Below are 22483 nucleotides of genomic sequence, written 5' to 3' on the forward strand. Positions count from 1 at the left end.
ACAAAGACCATCAATTATTTAAGGGTCTAGCAAAGAGAGACGAGGGAGAGTGCGGGTGAAGGGAGGAAGTCAGTGAAAGCAAACACGAGCCGCTGGCTGCTGATAGGACGCTCTCTGACCACAGATACAGTCTCAATGCCTCATTTTCTGCATATTGATTTTAGTTTTTTGTGAATTTTGAACATATTTAGAGGAGACTTCCCAGATTTTCCCTGCTGTGCTCACCTTGAGTTCAGACGTGGACCTTCATGTTAAATGTTTCATTAGTCTGAGAATTTAGGACTTATTATGATGCTTTTCTGTGCATTTGTTTCACCCTGATGAGAGTAAATGTGACACTCAAACATTTTTTCCTACAAAAGGATGCAAGAAGACGTCAGGTGGGAATGTGAGCAGTTTGGTTTGAAGTCTGTCTTCGTGCCGCCTGCAGGGCATTAAAATGATCTGCTTTAAACACACTGATGGTCAGTCATGTTAGAGCAGAGCAGATGAAGACAGGCAGGACAGGGAGGACAGTACAGACTGTCCATTAAGACAGATGGACTGACTGTTGGAGCTGGTGAGATGTTGAATAATTTACAGCGGCAGTGAAAAACGACACCCACATTAAAGTTTGTCGTCTCTCTGACCTGAGTTTAACGCGATGGACCGCTCTGAGCTCGCTGCTGTGATCAGCCTCATCCGGAGTTCACATCCGTGAGCTAAAGCTGAGTCTCTGCTGATCTGCGTCCAGACGTCTTCACGCAGAGCTCGTTTTCACCTGGCCCACATCAGCAGTGTGTCCTCTCAAAGGGACGGTTGATCTCCTTCCATCTGCTTCAGTTTTTCTTTCCCTGGACATTTTGGGATTGTTTGTAGATCTTTTTCAACTCCATCACTTGTTAGAAAAGCGAACTCAGACACAGACACACTGCTCTCCAGCAGCAGGACGTCGTCTTTTCACGGCTCACAAAGCCGGCATGCGTTGTGGGAGATGTAGTTTATGGTCACTGTGGAGCAGCATGGACTTTATTTTAAGACAGTCATTTGCCTTTTAAGCTCTTGCGGGCCATGTAAAATGATGTGGCGGACTGGAGTTTGACACTCGTGTCTTTAAGTGTTTGCCTGTCTGTCCCGCTCAGTCTACAAGACGTCACACACTCAGCAGCACATTCATATTCCATCACAGATCCCAGACCATCTTCATATGAGATGTAAACTTACAGCAAAGTGTCTGAAGAAGCACATTAGTGAACGTCCCACATCCACACACGTCCCGCTCTGATTGTGACTGACTGAGACATTTGTCCCCATCGTGTCCCAGCTGTTCCTGACAGAGTGTTTCTTTTGGGACGTGTTGAAGCAAACAGCACGTTTTCAGCTCTGTGGTTGTTCAGCGTCAGCGCACTTTGTTCTGGTTTGCTGACGTGAGCGTGCTAACCTTCGTCCTGAGGCCTCACAGCGCTTCAACATCCCATAATAACCAGGAAGTACAATGTGTGGAGTCCATGTTGTTTTCCACAGAGAGCATCTGAATCGTGGACGTCCTGGAAATGAAAGGACGAATGAATGAATGGACGTGGCATGACGCAGTGTGTTAGTGTATAAATGGGACTGTAAGCCAACATTGTTTGCAGATACACATTTACACACACACACTCACACACACACACGGCCGATGGAGCCTGTCACAGCGGTGCTTTGGGTATTTAGCTGGATAATAAACCTTTATTTGTCTTTGTCTCCTGGACAGTTGTAGGACACAACCAATCGGCTGTGCTGTACCTCTGACCAACAGGAAACACCTGTCAGGAGTTATGAGGTAGACAGGAAGGGGCGGGTGTGTAATCATGTGTGTCTGTGGTATAATCATCACCTCAGTCTTCCTCTCCGTCTGTGTCTTCTGTCTCTGGTTTTCTGCTGCACATGTCTCTGTCTCTGTGTTGGGACGTCATCTCTCACATGTCTCGCAGTGATTGGCCCCTGAAGGCTCTTAAAACACAGGTCAGAACAAGGTGACGCACTGTGCTTTCAGCACACCAGTCCAGAGGGAGGTGGGTGGATGACATCTTCACTGTGTCTCTTTTGTCTTTCTTGTTAGCTAATCCAGTCCCTCAGTATTCTGTCTCCGTCTCTGTCTGTCCATACACGAGTTTATTTTTATCTCTTCTTGTCTCTGTCGCCCTCTTTTCTCTCGCTTTTCCTCTAACAAGATGACCTTTTTAAGTGAACCAGCGCTTCAACACCATCAGCTAAATTAGGAACAGCACAACACTCTGATGACCTCCTGCCCATCAGGCACACACACACACACACACACACACACACACACACACACACACACACACACACACACACACACACACACACACACACACACACACACACACACTTTGAGGCAGGTAACATCAGAGGAGCCTGAGGTGTTCAGAGTGCACTGACCTGTTAACAACCATCCGTTGTCACAGCTAACCAGGCAGAGACAGGAACAAGCTGTACTGTGTGTGTGTGTGTGTGTGTGTGTGTGTGTGTGTGTGTGTGTGTGTGTGTGTGTGTGTGTGTGTGTGTGTGTGTGTGTGTGTGTTCGGTCTACATCTGATGTCTCCATTATCACAGCAGCGCTTATTTTATAATATGAGCTCAATATCAAAATTTTCTTGCACATTTTTTAAACGTTTTGTGTCAAACTGGGACCAATTTTAATGAAATATAGCAGAGTGATGTACAATATACAAATCATATCATTTTCATAATATATATATATATATATATATATATATATATATATATATATATATATATATATATATATATATATATATATATTAAGCTATATTTATCTGTTGTATTATAGTCTGCTTGACTGTGCTTTGATGACACAGGTTTGAACAAGGCACCGTCAGAGTTGGACCAGTGTGAATGAAAATTGGGCTAAAATCTTATAAAAAAGTTGGAGAATGAGGATTTTTGTACCTCTGTAGCTCTGAGAAACACAGTATTGTATTATATTTGTGTATTAATGTTACTGCAGCGTCCATGTGGGATTAGCTCTGCACTGCGGTAGCGGGTTACGGTGGAGCTCATTTTAAAGGCCTCATAGAAAATCGTCAGGTGACGTGTGTGGTGTGTCTTCATCTGCAGAGACGTCTGCCTGCATTTTCTCACCTTCCTCTTGCTTTGCTGAGTTCAGGCTGTTTCTGGGCTGCAGCCTTCGGGCGGTGGGTTTGTAGCCTGCAGCCAATGACAGCACACAGGTGAGGTCGGGACATTGAAAAGGTAGCGACGGGCTGACGCTGTGATCTGTGTCTGCAGCTCCTCTCAGCTCTCCTGCGTGGACACAGAGGCAGTGAGTTAATGCTATAATGTAACTTGACAGATCGGTCTGTAATCATGTTGTTATCTTGACACATAATTATTGTTTACTGCTGTGCGTAACAGCGAGCTGGATGAAGAGGTCCAAACTCGCTGCCTGTTGGAGCCAGGAGTTCACCTGTTAGCTGTTCATATGTAGCATCAGTGCCATGAACGTGTGATGAACCCGAACTCTGGACTCACTGTCTTATGCAGGTGTGTGATGCTGCAGGTGGTGCACTGTGCTGTGTGTGTGCTCAGGGTCAGGGGTGGGGTGGGGGGCTGCGAACTTCTGGTGGCTTTGATCCGGGCAGGAGGGGCCTGAAGGGTCTGAGTGTCGTGTTATAGATGCTAACCGACGGTTTCTGCTCAGCAGCCACAGAGCAGCTGTTAAAGTCAACGCAGGCCAGTAAGAAGTGGAACATTTCCCCAGCAGAGCAGTGAGTCCAGTGTGAGCGTGAACGGGACACTTTCCAAACTGCGAGTGTGTTTATGGCTCTGGGCAGGCAGGTAATTGAGCGAGCTCCCTGGAGGCCGAGCCGCCACCTCTGAAGCACTTCTGTCAAACGCATGGCCGACCACAGTTACTCTGCCTCTGCTCAGCGCCGTTGTTCTCATTCCTCCACGGCTTTATGGGTCTCTCTCGACAGCCTCCGTCTCTTCCAAAAATACATTCACACTTGAATAACACGGGAAGGTGCTCCCCTGTGTTTTATTATGGGATGTTTGACCCTAAAAGGTCTTTTGACGGCGCAGCAGAGTACATCTCTGTCGACAGCAGAAGCAGCTGAGACGTCGCCTGAACGACAGCGGGGTTATTATGCATGACGGCACAGGACGAGTTCCTTCAGCGAGCGCCCGAGGCTGCGCTTTCAGAGCACGGATAGGACACACATTTTCACGCACACACGCGCACACGCACACACATGCACACACACAGATGCAGACGTGCTGGCAGCTAAGCTAATACTGTACCCACATTTTCTGCAGCTGAGGGAACACATCAGCAAGAAACACACACACACACACACACACACACACACACACACACATACACACACACATACAACAGTGTGCATGAGGATGTTTTCATTCAGGAGCAACCACACATACACGCACACACGTCCAGTCCTGAAATAGACTCCCTCCTCTCTGCTCTTCTTCTTCTCTGAAACACGTCGTAGAATATGAATCAAACCCGTCCAGTGTGAACACTTTCTCTCTCAGGAGACATCTGCAGCTCCAGCCACAGTTTGTTAATTCGACATTATTTTTTCATTTTCTGCACTTCTGATTTCCATAAAATATGTCCACAGTCACTTGAGATACGAAGGTTTTATAACAGAAAATGCCCCATTACTTCAGATTTGGTGTGTAGAGATGAAGTTGGAGGATTTTATTTCAGATAAAGATATCCAGCACTGCAAAACGTCTTTTCACTGAACTTCACAGGAGGTCAGCGGGTCCACACAACAGGGGCCACATGCTGCAGAGGCACTGATTGGCTTGTCAGAGGCCTGCGGTGAAGCAGTCCCTCACATCTGCTGGTTTGCAGCATTAAAGGGAAAATAAACTAACCTTTAATATAATGTTTTATAAACACGCAACCAAACATTTGTCATGATAAATTCAGATATAATGAACCCAAAAGGGTCAAATGTTCAAGAGAAAAATCCAGTGTGTCAATCAAGAGTGGAGACACAAGCATGAAATAAACAAGTGTGTATGTAGTTTTACCTCAGCAGAACAGTTTGGAGGCAATCTGCAGTGCGTCTGTACGTTTTCAGAAACTGAACAACCAGCACGACCAAAAGCAGGCGTTTCTGTCCGTCTGCTGCGTCTGCAGCGAGAGTGTTTACGGCGAGCGCTGCAGTCGTGTTGAAACAGATGAAGCGACCCGCCTAGCATGCTAGCAGCTTCCATTATAACCTTCACAGCGCCTCGCATGAATTATTCAGCAGAGCACCGCTGAGACACGCAGCGCTAGTCTTCACTCTACATACAGTTAGCTTGTTCTGTCTGCCTGCGTTACAGGGCGAGCAGTGGAAGGTACTTTACATCCATGAAGTATTCTTAAATGAGCCTGACTAAAACCCTTTTAGCCTCCCCAGCAGCACGGCGAGGTCGTTCGGCCGGTTAGTCTTCAGCGCCGAATGTCGGATGGATCAGCATGAAATACTGTGCAGACGTTCAGTTGTTGCGTTTAGCTGCTGAGATCCCGTCCCTCCATGTTCGCTGCCTTAAGTCGATCTGTGTTGCGCTCGCATCAGGAGAGGCGGCAGAAAGCAGCGATTGGTCACACTGCTTCTGATGTACAATGGATGCATAATGGGACGTGTTTCAGACAAACAGCGCAGCTGAAAGCGGTGCAGCTTTCCACAGAACGTGCTCCAGAATGAAATCACTCCTCTGAGACTAACTGGGATTCAGAGGCCTGACAGCACGTCAGTATGTGGACATTAAAAGTCAAATTGAGACGTTTGTTGTCTCTTAAAAACCGTCGTCCCAGGCGCAGATGTCATGCTCATCCTGTCACCCCGTAGCACTGATGCTGAAGGGGGGCACCGGCGCTCCCTTGGCTCCTGAAGACGTGCCGGCTGCCTTCGTTTCACCTGTTTGTGGTGCATGTGGCCACATACTGGACAGCACCTCGTCATCAGTGCAGCCACAGACAGGACGGTTTGTTCATGTGTCTCAACTGTTGTCTCTGTCTCTGTCTCTGTCTCTGTCTCTGCAGGGAGTCTTCCCAGCCAGCTACATTCACCTGAAGAAAGCCATCGTCACCAACCGAGGGTGAGTTTACCGACAGCCTGTGAAACTGCACCAAACACAGTCTCCACCAGGTCACCGCATCAGCAGCACCTCACCTGTGTATTACCTGTTTGGAATAAACAGGAAGTGACGTGTCTAATGTCCTCCTTTGAATGACATTTAACCAGATGTTGATATAAACATGATGCTACGCAGCTCCTTGTCCCATGGGTCAGCACTGATGGAGGGGCTGAAGGCGGTGGAGGGAAGATCAGTGACGTAGCTGTTTGCTGTGACGCGTCCTCCACGCACACACTTACTGTAGGACTTCCTGTCCTGAACGAGCCCCATCAGGCTGATTCCTTCAGCAGGTTGTCGCTCACTGAAAACTGAAGGAATCCAAATGGATTTTCACCCGCAGGCGTCCGGAGCCTCGAACGCAGCATCTCTCAGGTAGTTTTTCTCGCGTGGCCTGGTGCAGCCGAGCAGCAGGGTGCTCTGTGCGAGTGTTACACGCAGGACGCCAGCCTGGTTTTTAATACTGATGCTGTTTGTGTGTCAGCATCTTTGTGCCGTTCAGCGCTGACCTGATTGTCTGAGACAACACGAGCTTAAGCCGCTGTCGTCTGTGTGGGACGATGCCACAGCTGAGCACTCTTCATCCTCCACGCTGCCGGGAGGCCTTTTCTTCTTCTGGCTGAAGCCATTTAAGGGCTAATTTGATGAGATCTGGTTTTCTGTTGGGATCCGTTGTTTTGAGACCCATTCTCTCTAAATAAGGTATGAGCCTCCTCGCTTCTGACTCGCTTCCAAGTTCAAGAGTACATATTTTAATACATTAGCATAATGATTGGAAAAGCTTTTTTTCCCCTTAAACTTCAGATTAATCAGAGCTACAGAGCGTGGCTCGATTTGCATAAGAGTTTTTTAATTAAAGGCAGGGAGAGTAAATTAATTGGAATTAGTGAGTCCTTAACTGTTTCAAGTAGACCTCCAGGGCAAAGAGAAAGAGATGGAGTGTGTTTTAGTGAATCCAGGCGGCCGGTGCGTCATGTCAGAAATAGCTATGGACTGCTGACCAAGTGAGAGAGAGAGCATGAGGATACTCCTCTTGTTTTGTTTCCACTATGTTTATTGCTAATTAAACTGAAGGTCAGTAAACGTTGAGGCGTCTGGTAGCTCACCTGCTTCACTTTGTACCGTCATGCATCAAAGGTGAGTCATTGCGGCTGCTCGGGTTCGATTCCAGCCCGGACAGAACAGCAGACGAGAGGAGACATTTACAAGAAGCTGGCAGTCCCGTTCAGAGCCTCGTCTCTTTAACTCATCACAGTGAGATGTGGATATCTATATTTAAGTGCAACAAGCAGCAAAATGTGTTTTATTGATTTGTTGTTAACACAGGCCACACAGACGTGCAGCAGCCTCCAGTTTCAACGCCGCGTCAAGTTGTCAGGATGTTGTGAGGAAGGCTTTGCCAGCTGTCTGCTTCTCTGCAGGATAAACACACTCTGAGCTGACATTTATAAATATCAGACAGCAGCACCCCCGCACTCCAGGATCACACCCAGAGACAAATAAACCCGTGAACGCACAGGAAGACTCACACACTGTGGAAAGTGTTTTTAACGACACACCTCGAACGTCTCAGGCGCCCTGAAGCCCTCTGGTCCCTGAGTGAGCTCCATCACCTGGAGGCACTGAGGATTTGTGGATGGTCAGATGTAAAAAAACAGCGTCTTCAACCCCAGAGACGAGGCTTCGTGTACACCTTCTCGATGCAGCCAGCTGTGTCCTCCGTTAATGAAGATGATCTTTCTAAAGTTCAGCATGTGTGCGACTGGCGTGTCTTCATCAGGCTGATGGGGACACCAGATTTAGGTAAAAACAAATCTCTGGCGGGCTGAAGATGAAAGTTTATTGTAGAGAGACTGAAGAGGTGTGACAAAGACGCATCTCATCTGCAGACGTTTGTTAGCGTCGTGATGCTGCTCGCTGCTGTGGAAGCAGACACACGTGCTTCGTACATGTTCTGATTAGACTCTTCTTGAAGACCTGGCAGTGATCATGTTTCCCATCAGGCCTCAGGATACAGCTTTCATTCTTCTTCTTCTTCTTCTTCTTCTTCTTCTTCCTCTGTTATTCGTCTGTTTTAATTCGCCTTCCTCATTCTCTTCATCCCGTCGCGTCTCCTCCTCAACACAAGAAACGCATCAGTGTGGGATGGAAGTCAGAAGTTTGTGTTTGATCACATGAGAGGCTTCGTCAGTCGTTTCCGTGGATGTCCACAGTTTGACTGCATCAGAGTTAATGTGGGACACTTCTGGTTTTCACTCCCACTGAGCCACCAAACTGGTTTCATCCTATCACAGATTAATTGAGGGTCATGTTTATTTATGTCCCTTGTGAAAAAAGCTCCCCGTGTACCCAGTAAAGCATTTATATGACGTGCATTCATGCATGACGGCTCATCCACACTGAAACACACAGAGCATGTGCTCTCACTCTGCGTCACTGCACAACACGGTCGAAGAATACAGTCCACTTTATCTCTACATTCAGAGCTCCGTTAATGAATGAATCTTCACGTGGTTTTCACCATCAAACACTGATGGATGTGACCAAATTAGAGACGAGGTGGACAGATCGTCTTTGTTCTGACATCAGATTCAGTGTCTTTCGTCTTTGATGCTGGAGAGAGAGCGGACTGATCCCAAATGTAGATTCAGCTGTTTGTGAATCAGTTCAGCTCACTCACTTTAAAGTTCAAATGAAGAGTAATGAGGAAATCACCTCGTCAGCAGCTTCTTCCTCCAACGTTCGAGGTATAAAAGATGCACAAATACGTTCAACATGTCTGAGATATTTACAAAACATAACAAAAAGTCATGATGACACTGTGATGGATCTGTGGTGAGAAGTTCAAGTCGCCCAGAGACAGAATCATAAATGGCTTTAAAGTTTGACGCAGCTGCGGGCTTTAATAATTTTCTGAACCAAGAAAAGACAAAAAGAAGTTTCCAAAACTCACTTTTCTTCTTGAAGAGAGACGGAGAGCGTGTTTGTAATTCTGTAGGCAAATATTTTATTCTCAGAGGGAAATGCATGAGAGGAGAAAGAGACGTTAGGATGGAGCAAGGGTGGCTGCAGACTGACGGAGGACGGGCGGAGAGACGCTCAGAGACGAGACCGAAGACGCTCAGAGTGTGTTTAAGTAAATATGGATGCACGAAAAGAAGAAAGACGAGACAGAGGAGAGGTTAGGCAAGGCTGGAGAGATAAAGGGAGGAAAGAAGAGGAGAGAGATGGAGAAATGAGAGCAGGGGGAGAAGGAAAGGATGAATGAGTGAGGAAGGAGAAAGATGGAAAATGGCTGAGAGAAGAGGAGAGGAGTGAAAGCTGAGAGTAGAAAAGAGGGGAAAGAAAGGAGAAAGGAAAGAACAGAGGAGCGATGGAAATGTGCCCGAACGAAGAGGAGGAACAGAAGGAGGGAGAGATCAGATCAAGTGAAAAGTAGAACAGAGGAGAATCGTCTGAGATACAAGTGTAACTAATGTGGGTGAAATCAGCAGGAGGCCTCCAGCTACAGCTCGGCTAATCAGCTAGCACCGCTTTTATTAATTAATCAGTTATGAGACAGAGAGAGGAAGAATGGAGGAGAGGAGGAGGAGAGAGGGAGGCTCAGACTGAGAGAATAGAGGAGAGGAAGAGGAGGAGGAGAGAGAGAGAGGTGCTCTAATACTCCTGACTCCAGGCTGAAACAGTGACTCAGTGAATGAGGTGAGCCAAAACATTTGGAGGGTTCGTACGTAACGGAGCGAACTCGCCGTGGAGGAGGGCCTGTCAGGGTACTTATCTTCATCAGCACCATCATTTCAGCACTTCTCCTCCTCTTACTTACTCAATGATGAATATTATTGCAGATGCACGAATAAGAAGCATTTTATTGTTTTAGTTTGTTGACGTTGAGTTGATTTGAATTAGTTTATGTGTTGCTGAGCCCATCATCAACATTTCAAACCTGGACAGCCAGATGAAGTTACTGAGAGCCACTTTAACGGTGAGACGGTGAGACAGGACAGAGGGAGAAGGACCTCTGGAGAGTCAAAATAAGTTAATCTCTTCCTGAATAACTGTGCACATGCTTTCACATGGTTAGCTACACCTGTGCTTCACCTGCTGTCAAAATGTCTGCCGTGGAGACGTCCTCTCAATTAAGTGACTGAGCAGGGTGGAGCTTTTAAGTCACTGTTTTAATATTCATGTTGGCTGATGTTAGTTGAGATGAGATGACTCATTACAACATTAACGACATCGGGACATCTTTGGACACGGGACGTTGGGCTGGACGTCCTCTGCTGTTACATATCACATCACTGGATTCTCTGATTGACGGGCTCATTGTGGGGAACTGTGGACAGACTGTCCCACTTCTGCTCCTCTGACGAGCCACAAACAAGGTCAACTGTTACTGGATGTCTCTCTCTCTGTCTGTGTCTCTTAGGTAGCTTCGTAATGGACATGATGCTCTGTGTGTCCTCATTAACTGTGCTTTACTTGTGGACGTCTGAGCTCAGTGTCAGCGGTAATTAGACACAGTGTTGGTGATTAAATGTGTGTGTTTTCCCTGTTCAGGCCACATGAGACCGTGGTGCCTCTTGAAGACCCCATTGTGACCGAGGTGACGTCAACCCTCCAGGAGTGGGCCCTGCTATGGAAGCAGCTCTACGTGGTAAGCAAGGACTATGTTTCTTTAAGGACGTCATGTGACTACATGTCTGCTGCGACACGCTAAGGCAGCAACACAAAGGTCATCATGAAGAATTGATTGGCAGCCGTCACATGGAAGACCTCATTATTCGACGTTTCGTGGGACACGGGGGGCTTCTCACTGCAGCCTCCTTCCGCTGTGACAGTGCCGTGGTGGTAATCTGATGGTCTTCATACAGTTATCAGCCTACTGCTGGTTGGTTTTCACATTCAACTCAAACTTTGTGCACGTGCATTGCTTAAATGTCAGCAGTCATCTCTCCACGGCTTCAGCTTCATCGGCTGATCCAGAGCAGCTGCTCGCTCTGTGTTTTAAAGAGGTTTGCTAATGTTTGACAGCTCTGAATGTCCACAGCGTGTCAGTCAGTGGTGTGTTTTCACTCACCAGCAGATCACATGTTCAGATTAAGAAGGAGAGACAGTTGCCCTGAAACCGTTTGCACAAACGGAGGCAAACGCTGAAGCTTTGCTCTCAGTCTTCCTCAGATTTGCTTGGATTGTTCATTTCCTGTGTTCATGCTCAGAGACCGGCAGCATTGTGTCTTCAGTCTACACACAGTGATGCTTCTCAGTCTTTCCTCACTCTGTACTTTGACTTTTTGTCTCAGTGTGCATCTGCTCTGCTGTGTGTGTGTGTGTGTGTGTGTGTGTGTGTGTGTGTGTGTGTGTGTGTGTGTGTGTGTGTGTGTGTGTGTGTGTGTGTGTGTGTGTGAATCCGGCGTTAAGGTTTCACCCTCTGACACTTTGACTTTGGTAAAAGCTGAAGATCTGCCACAGGTCGTGTCTTCCTCTCTTTGTGTTTCAGGGTTTTTGCTCCCGTTCGAACCTCCTGCTCTTTACCCTCCTTTTCTTTTTTCTGGTTTTTTTCAGTCTCTCGAGTGTCAGGAAGATAAAGTTGAGAAAGTTCCTTAACCACTGAACAATATACTACATTATAAGTTAAATTTAACCTTTTCTTTCGTCTGCATAATAGGTGGCATGCCCTTTTATACACTCTGTCTGCATTTGTAAAACTGTGCTCTATTTTTAACTTTATTTTATTACTACTGCTCAGTGTTTTTTTTATTTTCTATCTTATGTTGTGCACCTTTGTTATAGAAGACTGTGGTCTGTGTTTTTTAACCACCACAGCAGGGGGGTTTCTCTGGGCTGCAGCTCCGGGTTGTTTCCAGCACAGATTCTACCCACAGCGAGGTTAAACCTGTGGGAAGACATTCTGCAGGCGGCTGAAACAGGCGTATTTCAGTTTATCAAGACCAGTGGTGAATCTGTGTCGTCAGGAAACTGGGAGGCTCTGTTATGCTTGTTAGCTTCAGAGGCGCTGGTTGGTGGAGCGAGCACAAGAAGTGAAATACTTTTAGTTTTCGCTTATTAAGTCTCAAACTCCTGACGGCTACTGTAGTAAAGGAATCAGAAGAGTTTGGAGACCTGTGTTGGTTCTGTTTTCATCCTTATTTTTACTGTTACAATCAGATGGGTTTTGTGCTCCGTCTTATTTTCCATTTGAAGCACAGGTGATTTCTTTGCCGTAAATCACTTTTACAAGTTATCTTTTTAATCTGAATATTTTTTTTATTTTGATCTCTTTATGCCACTGCGCTCACTTTTTATAACTTGCTGGCTGTAACAACTAAATTTCCCTGGTGTGGAATCCAATAAAGTCTGATCTCTCTTATCTCATCTCATCTTATTGCACTGTATCGTATCATATCAAGTCGTACCGTACTATATTGTATTGAATCGTACCGTACCGTATCGTATGGTATCGTACCGTACCATAACGTACCATACCATATCGTACTCTATCATACCGTGTTGTATCATATCGTATTGTATCATATCGTATCGTATCATACCGTATTGTATTGTATTGTATTGTATCGTCCCGTACCATATGGTATTGCACCGTACCGTACCGTGCCGTACTGTATCGTATTGTACCATATCGTATCGTACCATACCGTACCGTACGTGTCGTATTGTATCGTATCATACCATATGGTATCATACCGTATCGTATCATACTGTAGTGTATCGTATCGTACCATACCATACCGTATCGTACCGTATTGTGTCGTATCTTATCGTACTGTACCGTATCATATCGTATAATAAACATTCTCTCACTATGCTGTATCTGACAGCCAATAACAGTAGTGGAAACACCACGTGGATCTTGAGAAGAGAAAACATCCACTTCTGTGGGACTCAGGATAGAAAAGAGTATTAACATGCAAGTTATTAGACTGTAGAAACGGAAATCAGTTTCCTGATGCACATGCACATAACATGCAAAGAGTAACACACAATCCAGGCGTCTCCCGATCAGATGGGTTTTGTTCTCCGTCTTATTTTCCATGTGAAGCACTTGGTGCAGGTGAACAAGTTATCTTTTTATTCTGAATATTTTTTCATTTTGACCTCTTAATGCCACTGTGCTCGCTTTTTGTAACTTGCTGGCTGTAACGACTAAATTTCCCTGGTGTGGGATCCAATAAAATCTTATTGCACCGTATTGTATTGTATCTTACCGTATTGTATGGTATCGTACAGTACCGTACCATACCGTATCGTACTGTATCGTACCGTATCGTACCGTATTGTATTGTATCATATCGTAATGTATCGTATTGTATTGTATCGTATCGTACCGTACCGTATTGTGTTGTATTGTATTTTATCGTACCGTACCATATGGTATCGCACCGTACCATACCGTACTGTATCATACTGTATCAGTATCTTACCATATTGTATCATACATGTCGTATGGTACCGTATGGTACCGTATCATACCGTATGGTACCGTACTGTACCGTGTCATACCATACCGTACCGTATTGTGTCATATCTTATTATACTGTATCGTATCGTATCGTATCGTATCGTATAATAAACATTCTCTCACTGTGCTCTATCTGACAGCCAATAACAGTAGTGGAAACACCAAGTGGATCTTGAGAAGAGATAAAATCCACTTCTTTGGGCTTTAGGATAGAAAAGAGTATTAACATGCAAGTTATTAGAATATAGAAATGGAAATCAGTTTCCTGTTTGTGAATCACACAAATGCATGTACGGATGCACATAACATGCAAAGAGTAACACACAGTCCAGGCGTCTCCCTCACACACACATTTAACACTTGTGGTGTGTGTGTGTGTGTGTGTGTGTGTGTGTGTGTGTGTGTGTGTGTGTGTGTGTGTGTGTGTGTGTGTGTGTGTGTGTGTGTGTGTGTGTGTGCGCATGGAGCAGTGACACATGCATGAACTCATGGCGAGAGGACACAGTGACGTCCTGAATTCTCTGTAAATGGATGTTTGGTGGCACCAAACAGAGGTGCAGAGGTGACAAATACAGCAGAGCTGAGAGGCAGACTGACTGACATACACACACTCACACTCTCAGAACAACACAGGTACAGTACATGTGTGTGTCCTTCACTGCGTTATGTGGTCACATTTGGTCTTTCAGCGTCCTTCTGTGAACACTCACCCTCTCTGCTGCTTTGTCTGTCTGTCTCTTGTGTGCATGGCCTTTGCACACTGCCACAGGGAATGCACACAGCGCTCTGTGTGTGTGTGTGTGTGTGTGTGTGTGTGTGTGTGTGTGTGTGTGTGTGTGTAACATGTAGGATGATGGGAAGAGAGAATGAAAGCAGAAGGGAGAGGCGGCGAATGAGAGGGAGGAGGAGATAACAACTGACAAGGGAGCAACAGAGAGTGAAAGAGAGGAGAAATAATGAGTGAGGACAGAATTTATAGAGTGAAATTAGAGCCAAAGGAAAAACTGGTGGACATTGACGACGGAAACCCAGAATAAACTCAAGAGCTGTTTAGCACAGAGTAGATGGTACAGGGTGGCAGATTATGTGGACACCGAGATCCACCAGAACCTGAGACGAGAGACCAACTCAATGAATAATAGATAGAGACCGAGACACCAGAAGCTGGCCGGAGAGACTGGAGGACACCAAGAGGCCGAGCACTGTAGAACACAGACGGACCAGAACCTTTACAAAACTAAAACCTGAACAACAATTCAGCAAACATTATATGTCCACACGCTGTCATCCTGAGCGTGTTGGCGTGTTTCTGCCTTTAGATATAAACACTGCTGAGTTCATCCTCTCAGAGCTGCTGGCGTGGCTGCACACTCTTAGTCCTGATCCACGATACTGTGCAGTACAACAGCTGTTCCTGGGTTTTTTTACATTTTACATAATCATCATAGTGACACTGTCAGCTCTTCACAACCGTCATGCCAGTCCTCTGCTCAGTTATCGTCCTGCCAGTTAGGCAAAGTTAAAAAAAACTGAGCAGAAGAGCGAGACCGAAGGGAGAAAGTGCAGATAGCGTGAGGGAGAGGAGTTTAAGAGAGGAAGATAAAGTCTGAAAAATTCAGACAGAGCGAGACAAAGACACTTTTCTTTTCTCTCTCTCTTTCTCTCCATGTTGTTGATGCTCTCTCTGTCTTTTCCCTCTGTCTCAGCCCATCTTTCCTTCTCTGCTGCTGCCTTCCTTCTCCCTTTCTGTTGTCTCTTACATGCTGATGTGAAAGTAGATAAGACTGCATGTGTATTTCTGTGTGTGTGTGTGTGTGTGTGTGTGTGTGTGTGTGTGTAGGTGGGATAGATGTGTGAACAGGAAGGCGGGCAGAGAGGGACTGGTGACAACTGAACAATGATGGAGGGCTCAGCGCAGAGGGAGACGCTTCTTTGCTGTGAAATGTGCAGACAAGTTTGTGTGCGTGCGTGCGTGCGTGCGTGCGTGCGTGCGTGCGTGCGTGCGTGCGTGCGTGCGTGCGTGTGTGAAGCCGAGAGAAAGACGAATAGAGGGGAATGACAGGAAAGACGTCCAGTAGGAGGAGGCCTCATCCAGCTCAGCTCGACAATGCGATGACACGTTCTGTAGCTGCACAGAAAACAAAGCAAAGGGAAGCAGCGTGGAGTCCAGGGCAGCAGCGCTCAGTGTGTGCTGTGTGTGTGACGGGATGATGGACAGCTAAAGTTCAGTGTGTGAAGGTTTGACGACCGTGGACGTAAACATGTTTGACATTTTCATGCAAACCTTCAGCATCAGTTAACGCAGCAGTGATTCAACCTTTTTTTAAACACTTGTAGTTTCACGTTGATCGGCCTCAGACGCGCATCAGGGTTTTACTGTACGTGTCTGACTGGAGGAAATCGTGTTATTCGAGTACTGAGGAGCGATAAGTAGAGCGAACATACAAAGCATCAACAGAAAATGTCACACAGCGAAAACAAGAAGGAGAAAACACAAACAAGCTGTAGGATCATCACTTTCAAAGATGACCTGCAGATAACGAAATCACAGCAGGCACAGAGTCGGTGAACAGGTGCTGGAGGTTAAAGCTCTTAGAAAGCTATTTTAAAAAAGGGAATCAGCACATTAAAACAGTTACAGGCCACCGAAAATCTGTCACAAAACCTTTTAGAGCTAAACACACATGCACACACACTCAAAGCACTTCCTGTACGACGCTGTTGAACAGGCAGCTGTGTGTGGTGTGTTTCTGCGCAGGCACACACACTGTACATGTGTACATGCACATTTTCAAACACGTGTGCTTAAACCTTCATGCTCACAGACCAATGAACTGCTTTGACACTCAGATGTGAAGTAATGAAACAGCTTTTTACAGTGGAAATAACGTATATGCTCATATATATATATATGTGGAGTCTGATCATTAGGGAATGAAAGCTGCAGCGTGAGAACAGCAGTGATCTGATAATCCCTCTAAACTCAGTGCAGCAGAGACACGGGCGCACTGAGATAAATTAGAGGTGAGGATGGAGAATGATCGCAGCAGAGACACATGAGGACAGTAACAGAGACCTGAACTGAGTCAGAGGCAGATAGAAAGACGAGAGAGAGAGATAGAAAGACGAGAGAGAGAGAGATAGAAAGACGAGAGAGAGAGAGGGCCAAACACCAGCTCTGAACCTCTGAGCAATCAACAGAAGAGTGTACACAGGAGACTGAAAAGGAAAAGACTGATACAGACAGAGAAAAAGACCAAATTCAGGGTTATTCAAGAATCAAGAGGAGGAAACAGAAAAGATGCTGAATCCATCGTCGCGTCACACGAGTGAAAATCAAGCTAAAGAAAATAGATGCAGGTCCTTTGCTATGCTCTTTAAACATGGCATCCAAAGAAAAACCATCTGAGCCTAAATCCACACTCAGATATTAAAGATCGAAAGCGATGAAAGATGCTCTGAGCTGGTTGCTCGTTCTGTGATTCTTCCGTCGAGGCTGTAGTGTCTGCAGATAATTGGTGTGTGGTCGGCGGGGTCGTTTCAGGATGCAGCTTTGGAGTGTGTGTCACATAACAGGAGGCAGACGATAGTAGAAACTGGAAAATGCCTCCATGTTGCTTTCTGTCTGGTCTGTGCGAGTGGTCGACTGGAACTGGATAAAACGATGTGAGTGTTTGACTTTTCCTCCGGAGTTTCTTTTCTTTAAAGTGAGGGATGTAACGGACACAGTGGAGGTCCACAGCTCAGCCAGCTGTAACAGCCTGTCTCCACAAACCGCCTTCAGAAGCTGCCAGCAGACCTTCTTCACAGCAGACATTTGACTCGTCGGCGCAGGAGAAGCAAAGGTGGAGTTAAAACCACTCATAATACTTCAGCTCCATCAGGTGACCCCGTCAGCTGGATGCAGCTATCATCACTGTGCTTTCCCTCACAGGACACGTGGAAAAGGTCTGTTTGCAACAGAAAATACACTCCCTGGCCACTTTATTAGGTGCACATGTTAATGCAAACCAGTCAACACATCATTCTACATTTAGAAGATTGTGTTTTCATGACACTGTCAGAGAGGAGTTTAAGGTCCCGTGTGGAGGATTCACAGGCATCTGATTGAAGGCGCTCCAGAGAGTCAGCGTTTGGTTTGTCCGTTCAGGGCTACTGTAGAAACATGGTGGACTCAGTGGAAGAGGACCCACCCTCTCTGTAGATTTCAAGAGCTGGTTCTGACGAAAACAGCGATTATTATTTCCAGTTAGTGACTGAAGCAAACGGTGGATCTGCTTCATGGACTTGAACTTTGATGCTTTTAAAGAATGTCCTTCAGCACTGACGGACGTTGGAGGTTGAGATTCTGTCAGATTTATGGTATGTTGGTCTTATGTGACCGCGTGCTGTCCGATCTGTCTTCTGTCCTCCGGGCCTGTCTCGTCATTTGCTGCGTACCTTGACTGACAGCTCTGTGTACTGAAGGTAACAGCGCAGTGCTGAGATGCCACCTCTGCTTTTGGCCTTTGACACACATCTGTCTGTGGCCGTCTCTCACACTGTGGGAGACTGTGGACGTCAACACTCACCTCTGTCCTCCGCTGGATGGAAACATGTTGAAACATGTTGAAACTGTGCATGAGTACGTTTGCACACAGCTTGTTGTTGTGATCAGAGGGTGTGTGGAAGCCTGAGTGGCTTTAACTTCAGGTGAAGAGGAGAAAAAGGTGAAGATGCAATCATAAAAATGAGATAAAGCACAAACACAGTGGAAGTAATTCAACAAAATGAGACTAAGAAAGTTCCAGTGTTCGCTGCTTCAGGATGTTTTTATGTATTTTAATGATGTTTGCACAAATACTGACTGAACGAGATCGTCGCCCCTCGTTTTTCTTTGCTACTACACAAAGTTTTTCAGGTCTTTGTTAAAGCAGACGTCAGGCGGGTGTGTGTTCATGCTGGGTGTGAGGACGTCTCTGCTCGACGTGCTTCCAGTGTCAGCGATGGGAGACAAACTCCACCGTCCTCGTTCTGTCTAAAAATACATTTGAAGTGAATGTGAGGCTTCAGCAGTCTGAGTGGCACAGATCGAGTGGATGTCTTCCAGAGCTCCAGCGTCTTTGTGGCTGTGCAGGCTGAAAACACAGGACGCTTTGGACCAAACAGGCTGAAACTCCAGAGGACGTCCACTTGATTTGTCTAATCCAGACTGCTGAAGCCTCATTGGAGCCTCATTAAAATTTGGAATATGTTTTTCCACAAAGCGTGTTGGAGGGGGTCTTTTAGTGCCACAGTGAGCAGGAGGAGTGATTACAGCAAACACAAACAGTTTGTGTTGTTTCATGTCCGACTTGGAGAAGATGCAGGTCCGTCCTGCGTCTCTCAGCCTGAAGACGAGCTGGAACGCTGTGTCTGTCTTCATCATGAGCTGCTGATTCTTCATCATGTTTTAAGAGGCGGAGGGTGAAGCGTCTACCACAAACTCTAATGATGATAATAATGAGGATATTTATTCATGCAGCACCTTTAAAGAGCACAAAGTGCTTCAGGAAGAACAGAAGAAATGCAGAAAAGCCGATCAGAGCCAGAGCAGCAGACATGAACAGTCCACAACCAGCTGAAGTTAAACCAAAGCAGGTCTAAACAAACTGGGCTGAGCTGCTTGTGAAGGTGTCAACAGTGTCCAATGGGAGACAGGTCCAAATTGTTTTGAGCCAGAGAGAGAAACAGCCACCGAACCCTGAACTGGACTCTGAGTCTGACGGGGAGCCAGTGTGAAGACATCAGGTTACATGAGACCTTTTGGAGGACAGAAGCTTGGCAGCAGCATGGTGGACCTCTTGTAAACAGTTTGGGGACGTCTTACTGAGACAGGTGGAAGGGGAGTTGCAGTAATGAAGACAGAGGAAGATAATCGTCTGTGGGCACGATGGGCCTGAGTTCATGAACCAGGAAGCCTGGCCCACAGAAACACTGTGACCACAGAGGGTCAGTCTGAGGAAGAGGACGAGGAGTCAGGACCTCCATCACCTTCAGGACAACATCACCTGGGACAGATATAACCTTCTGTTTTGTCCATATTAAACTGTGAACGTGACAGTGAGGCTCAAACGAAGAGTAAAATCTGCAGTTTACTTTCACCAGGTTCAGTTTGTGATGGGACGTTAATCTGATGCAACACTGATCTTCATCTGTCCTCTCTGTCCTCTCCGTCCTCTCGTCTCGTTTGATGCATCAAACCATGAATCTGTCCTCACTGTCAAACTTTGACTCAAGTGAAGCTCGCTTCAATTAACAAGGTGAAGCCGGGTGTTGTCTCATCGCCCGGGGACGATGGGAGAGCGGGGGACGCCACACTGCTGCTTCTCTGTCTGTCTTTTCATGTGTCTGGACTCTCTCTCTCTCCATCTTTCACCTACGCACAAACATCACACATCTGATTTCAAGGCTCTCCGTGGGCAACAGCCTCAGGATATAAGCTCTGCTGTCAGACGTCTTTATCGTCAAGCGCGCTGTATGTCTCTATCTTTAGTGAGTCCACACCTCGCTGTGTCTCCTCTCAGCTCCCAACATCGCAAAAGTGAAGAGCAGCTTACTGCTGCAGACCGGCCTGTGGGTGGGCGGGCGGCGGAGAGAGAGAGGGAGGGAGGGGTGAGAAGAGAGGAAAAGAAAGATGAGAAAGATGGAGCCTGGGAGCAGGTCAGAGGATGGGAGAGAGGCAGAATAAGGTGGAGGCACGGGCGGAGAGAGGGAGCGCACGGCGAGCGGAGCTCCAGTCGGCTGACAGGCTGTGATTTTCCTCCCGTCTGCCGGCTGCCGGCGCTTTCAGCGGGCGAAGCAGAGCAGCGAGTGGATCTATCACCCCGTCACACCTGTGAGGGGCTGCAATCAGCGCTCACGTTTGGCCAGGCAAGTGTGTGTGTGTGTGCTGCTGTCGTTCAGGTGTGTGTGTGTGTGTGTGTGTGCGTGCGTGTGTGTGACAGAGTTTTCCACAGAGGGTCAAAGTGTGTTTCTGTCCATACTTGTGGATTCGAGCTGTGTGTGAGCTGACGTCCGCGATCTTTATGCTTCAATAAGTGCAGTGTCATGTATTAGCTGTGATGAGTCACTTGTGGTTGCCACGGCGACGAGGCCATTGTTGGCGTACAGTAGCTGTTGTTTCTTATTGGTCAGTGGACGTCTGTTTATCTGCCTCAGTGGGATAAGCTCGTCCTCCGTCACGTCCAGCAGGACGTCGTCCCTGGTCCACCTTCAGAGGATCCAGGTTACGCTGAACAGGCTGTTATTGATGAGGTCACATCCCAGCCATGTTATAGACTGTGTATCGCCTGCTTTTCTAATGTTTGATGTCACCTCTGTGAACTCTGTCGTCTCTGTAAGCGTCTCCACGTCCTCGTCTTTTCAGGGGTTTGAACTGAAACTGGAGTTTCACGTCACATCTTCTGTCCTTTATGGGATTGGAATGCCTCCGTGTTGTTGCTCTTATTTCAATGTAGTGTGTGTTGTATCATATTATATATTGTATATTCAAAATGAAGCTGATTGCACAAAGTCCTCGGCGCTCTCAGGAGAAACCTTTCCAGCACGAGAGCCCTGACCGTCGAACTGAGAGTGACGCTGAAAAAACTATGAGTCGATCGTGAATATGGATGACGTTTAAGGAGTTCAGCACGTCAAAACATGCAGTAACTCAAATAAGTGAAGTCGTCCATTTTCTCTGCGTCAGTGCCAAGAGAAGACTTAATGTGCAATAAACAGAGACATGAAGACATGATCAGTCAGAGCCTCATCGCTGCCGTCTGTCCCTGAGGTCACGTATGGAAGCTGTTCAGTTCACTAAAGCCACTGATGTTCGCACTGTAAGTAATGAGCTTTAATGCTAATGGAAAAATACCATCAGCGGCCAGCTTGTTCCCAGTTTGTGTCGATGGTTCTGACCTTGTGGCTGAATCCGAAGACATAAAGGAAGCAGTCACATTTACGTTCGAGTCGCGGCGCCCTCTAGTGACTCCTGTCCATCGGGAGCAGTGAGGAGACGGTGTGACGCTGTTTTGGAGGCGGAGCGAGGAGGCTGGACTTTAACGTGAGAGAGAAGCAGTTTGTTTCCTTTTGACGGTCAGCGTTGACCACCATCGTCACAGAGGTGTTATTTTAACCCAAACCGCAGGGTCTCCTCAGCCTCATCCAGACGGCTTATGTGGACCAAAGCTGTGTCAGATCAGACAGCAGGTTTGGAAGACAGATGAAAACGCTTCTACGTGACTGTTGGTTAATTTGGTTTGTTGGTTAAATGCGTTTGTTTGCTCTTAGTCTGACCTTGTTGGTCCTGAGCAGCTGCAGGAGGTTTTTAGGGGGTCAGCTCTTTCCTAAATGTCCCTTTGAGTGCTGCTCGTCCTTCCAGCGTGTCTGTCTCTGTCGGCTGTATATGGAGCTTGTCCTTCCAAAATGTGCTCGTGCAGTGTTTTGTCATTCAATACAATGTGCCCCCCCCACACACACTAATATTATGAAAGGAGCTGTCCTTCAAAAATCCACTTGTGTCTATATTTACACCAAACGTCCAAATGTCAGGATGTTACCTGCCTGATGTACAAAGCTGCTTTAAAGGTGAGTTATATCAGATTCTCGTGTTCTCATGAATAACCTGAAGACTGTCAGAGGACAGACACATCGCCGTCTGCTGCTCTGCTAACGAGGGAGAGGTGATGATTGCAGCTGGAAGCCAAGATGGAGATGAGAGTGAGAGAGAGGAGCCCGGGTCTGGGGGTCAGAGGGTGCAGCCGGGGCCCTGAGAGGGGCCCTGAGAGGGGCCGCAGGGACACTGCTAACGCTTGTCCTCCTCTCTGCTCAGTTCAGGGAAGTCAC

General features: G+C 46.7%; 1 protein-coding gene across 6 annotated transcripts in view; it reads left to right on the forward strand.

Moving 5' to 3' along the window:
- The window catches only part of LOC139350749 (dedicator of cytokinesis protein 3-like), a 149099-nt gene that overhangs the window by 77781 nt on the left and 48835 nt on the right, over positions 1-22483 (forward strand). For 5 of the 6 annotated variants that reach the window (XM_070992331.1, XM_070992349.1, XM_070992342.1 and 2 more), the window contains exons 4-5: positions 6068-6123; positions 10717-10813. In XM_070992331.1, coding sequence (XP_070848432.1) covers positions 6068-6123; positions 10717-10813 — 153 coding nt within the window. Of the gene's footprint in view, positions 1-6067; positions 6124-6783; positions 6862-10716; positions 10814-22483 lie in introns of those variants that run through there. The other variant, XM_070992366.1, reaches the window with a different exon arrangement.

Source organism: Chaetodon trifascialis, chromosome 3 (assembly GCF_039877785.1).
Source record: "Chaetodon trifascialis isolate fChaTrf1 chromosome 3, fChaTrf1.hap1, whole genome shotgun sequence".
Taxonomy (NCBI): domain Eukaryota; kingdom Metazoa; phylum Chordata; class Actinopteri; order Chaetodontiformes; family Chaetodontidae; genus Chaetodon; species Chaetodon trifascialis.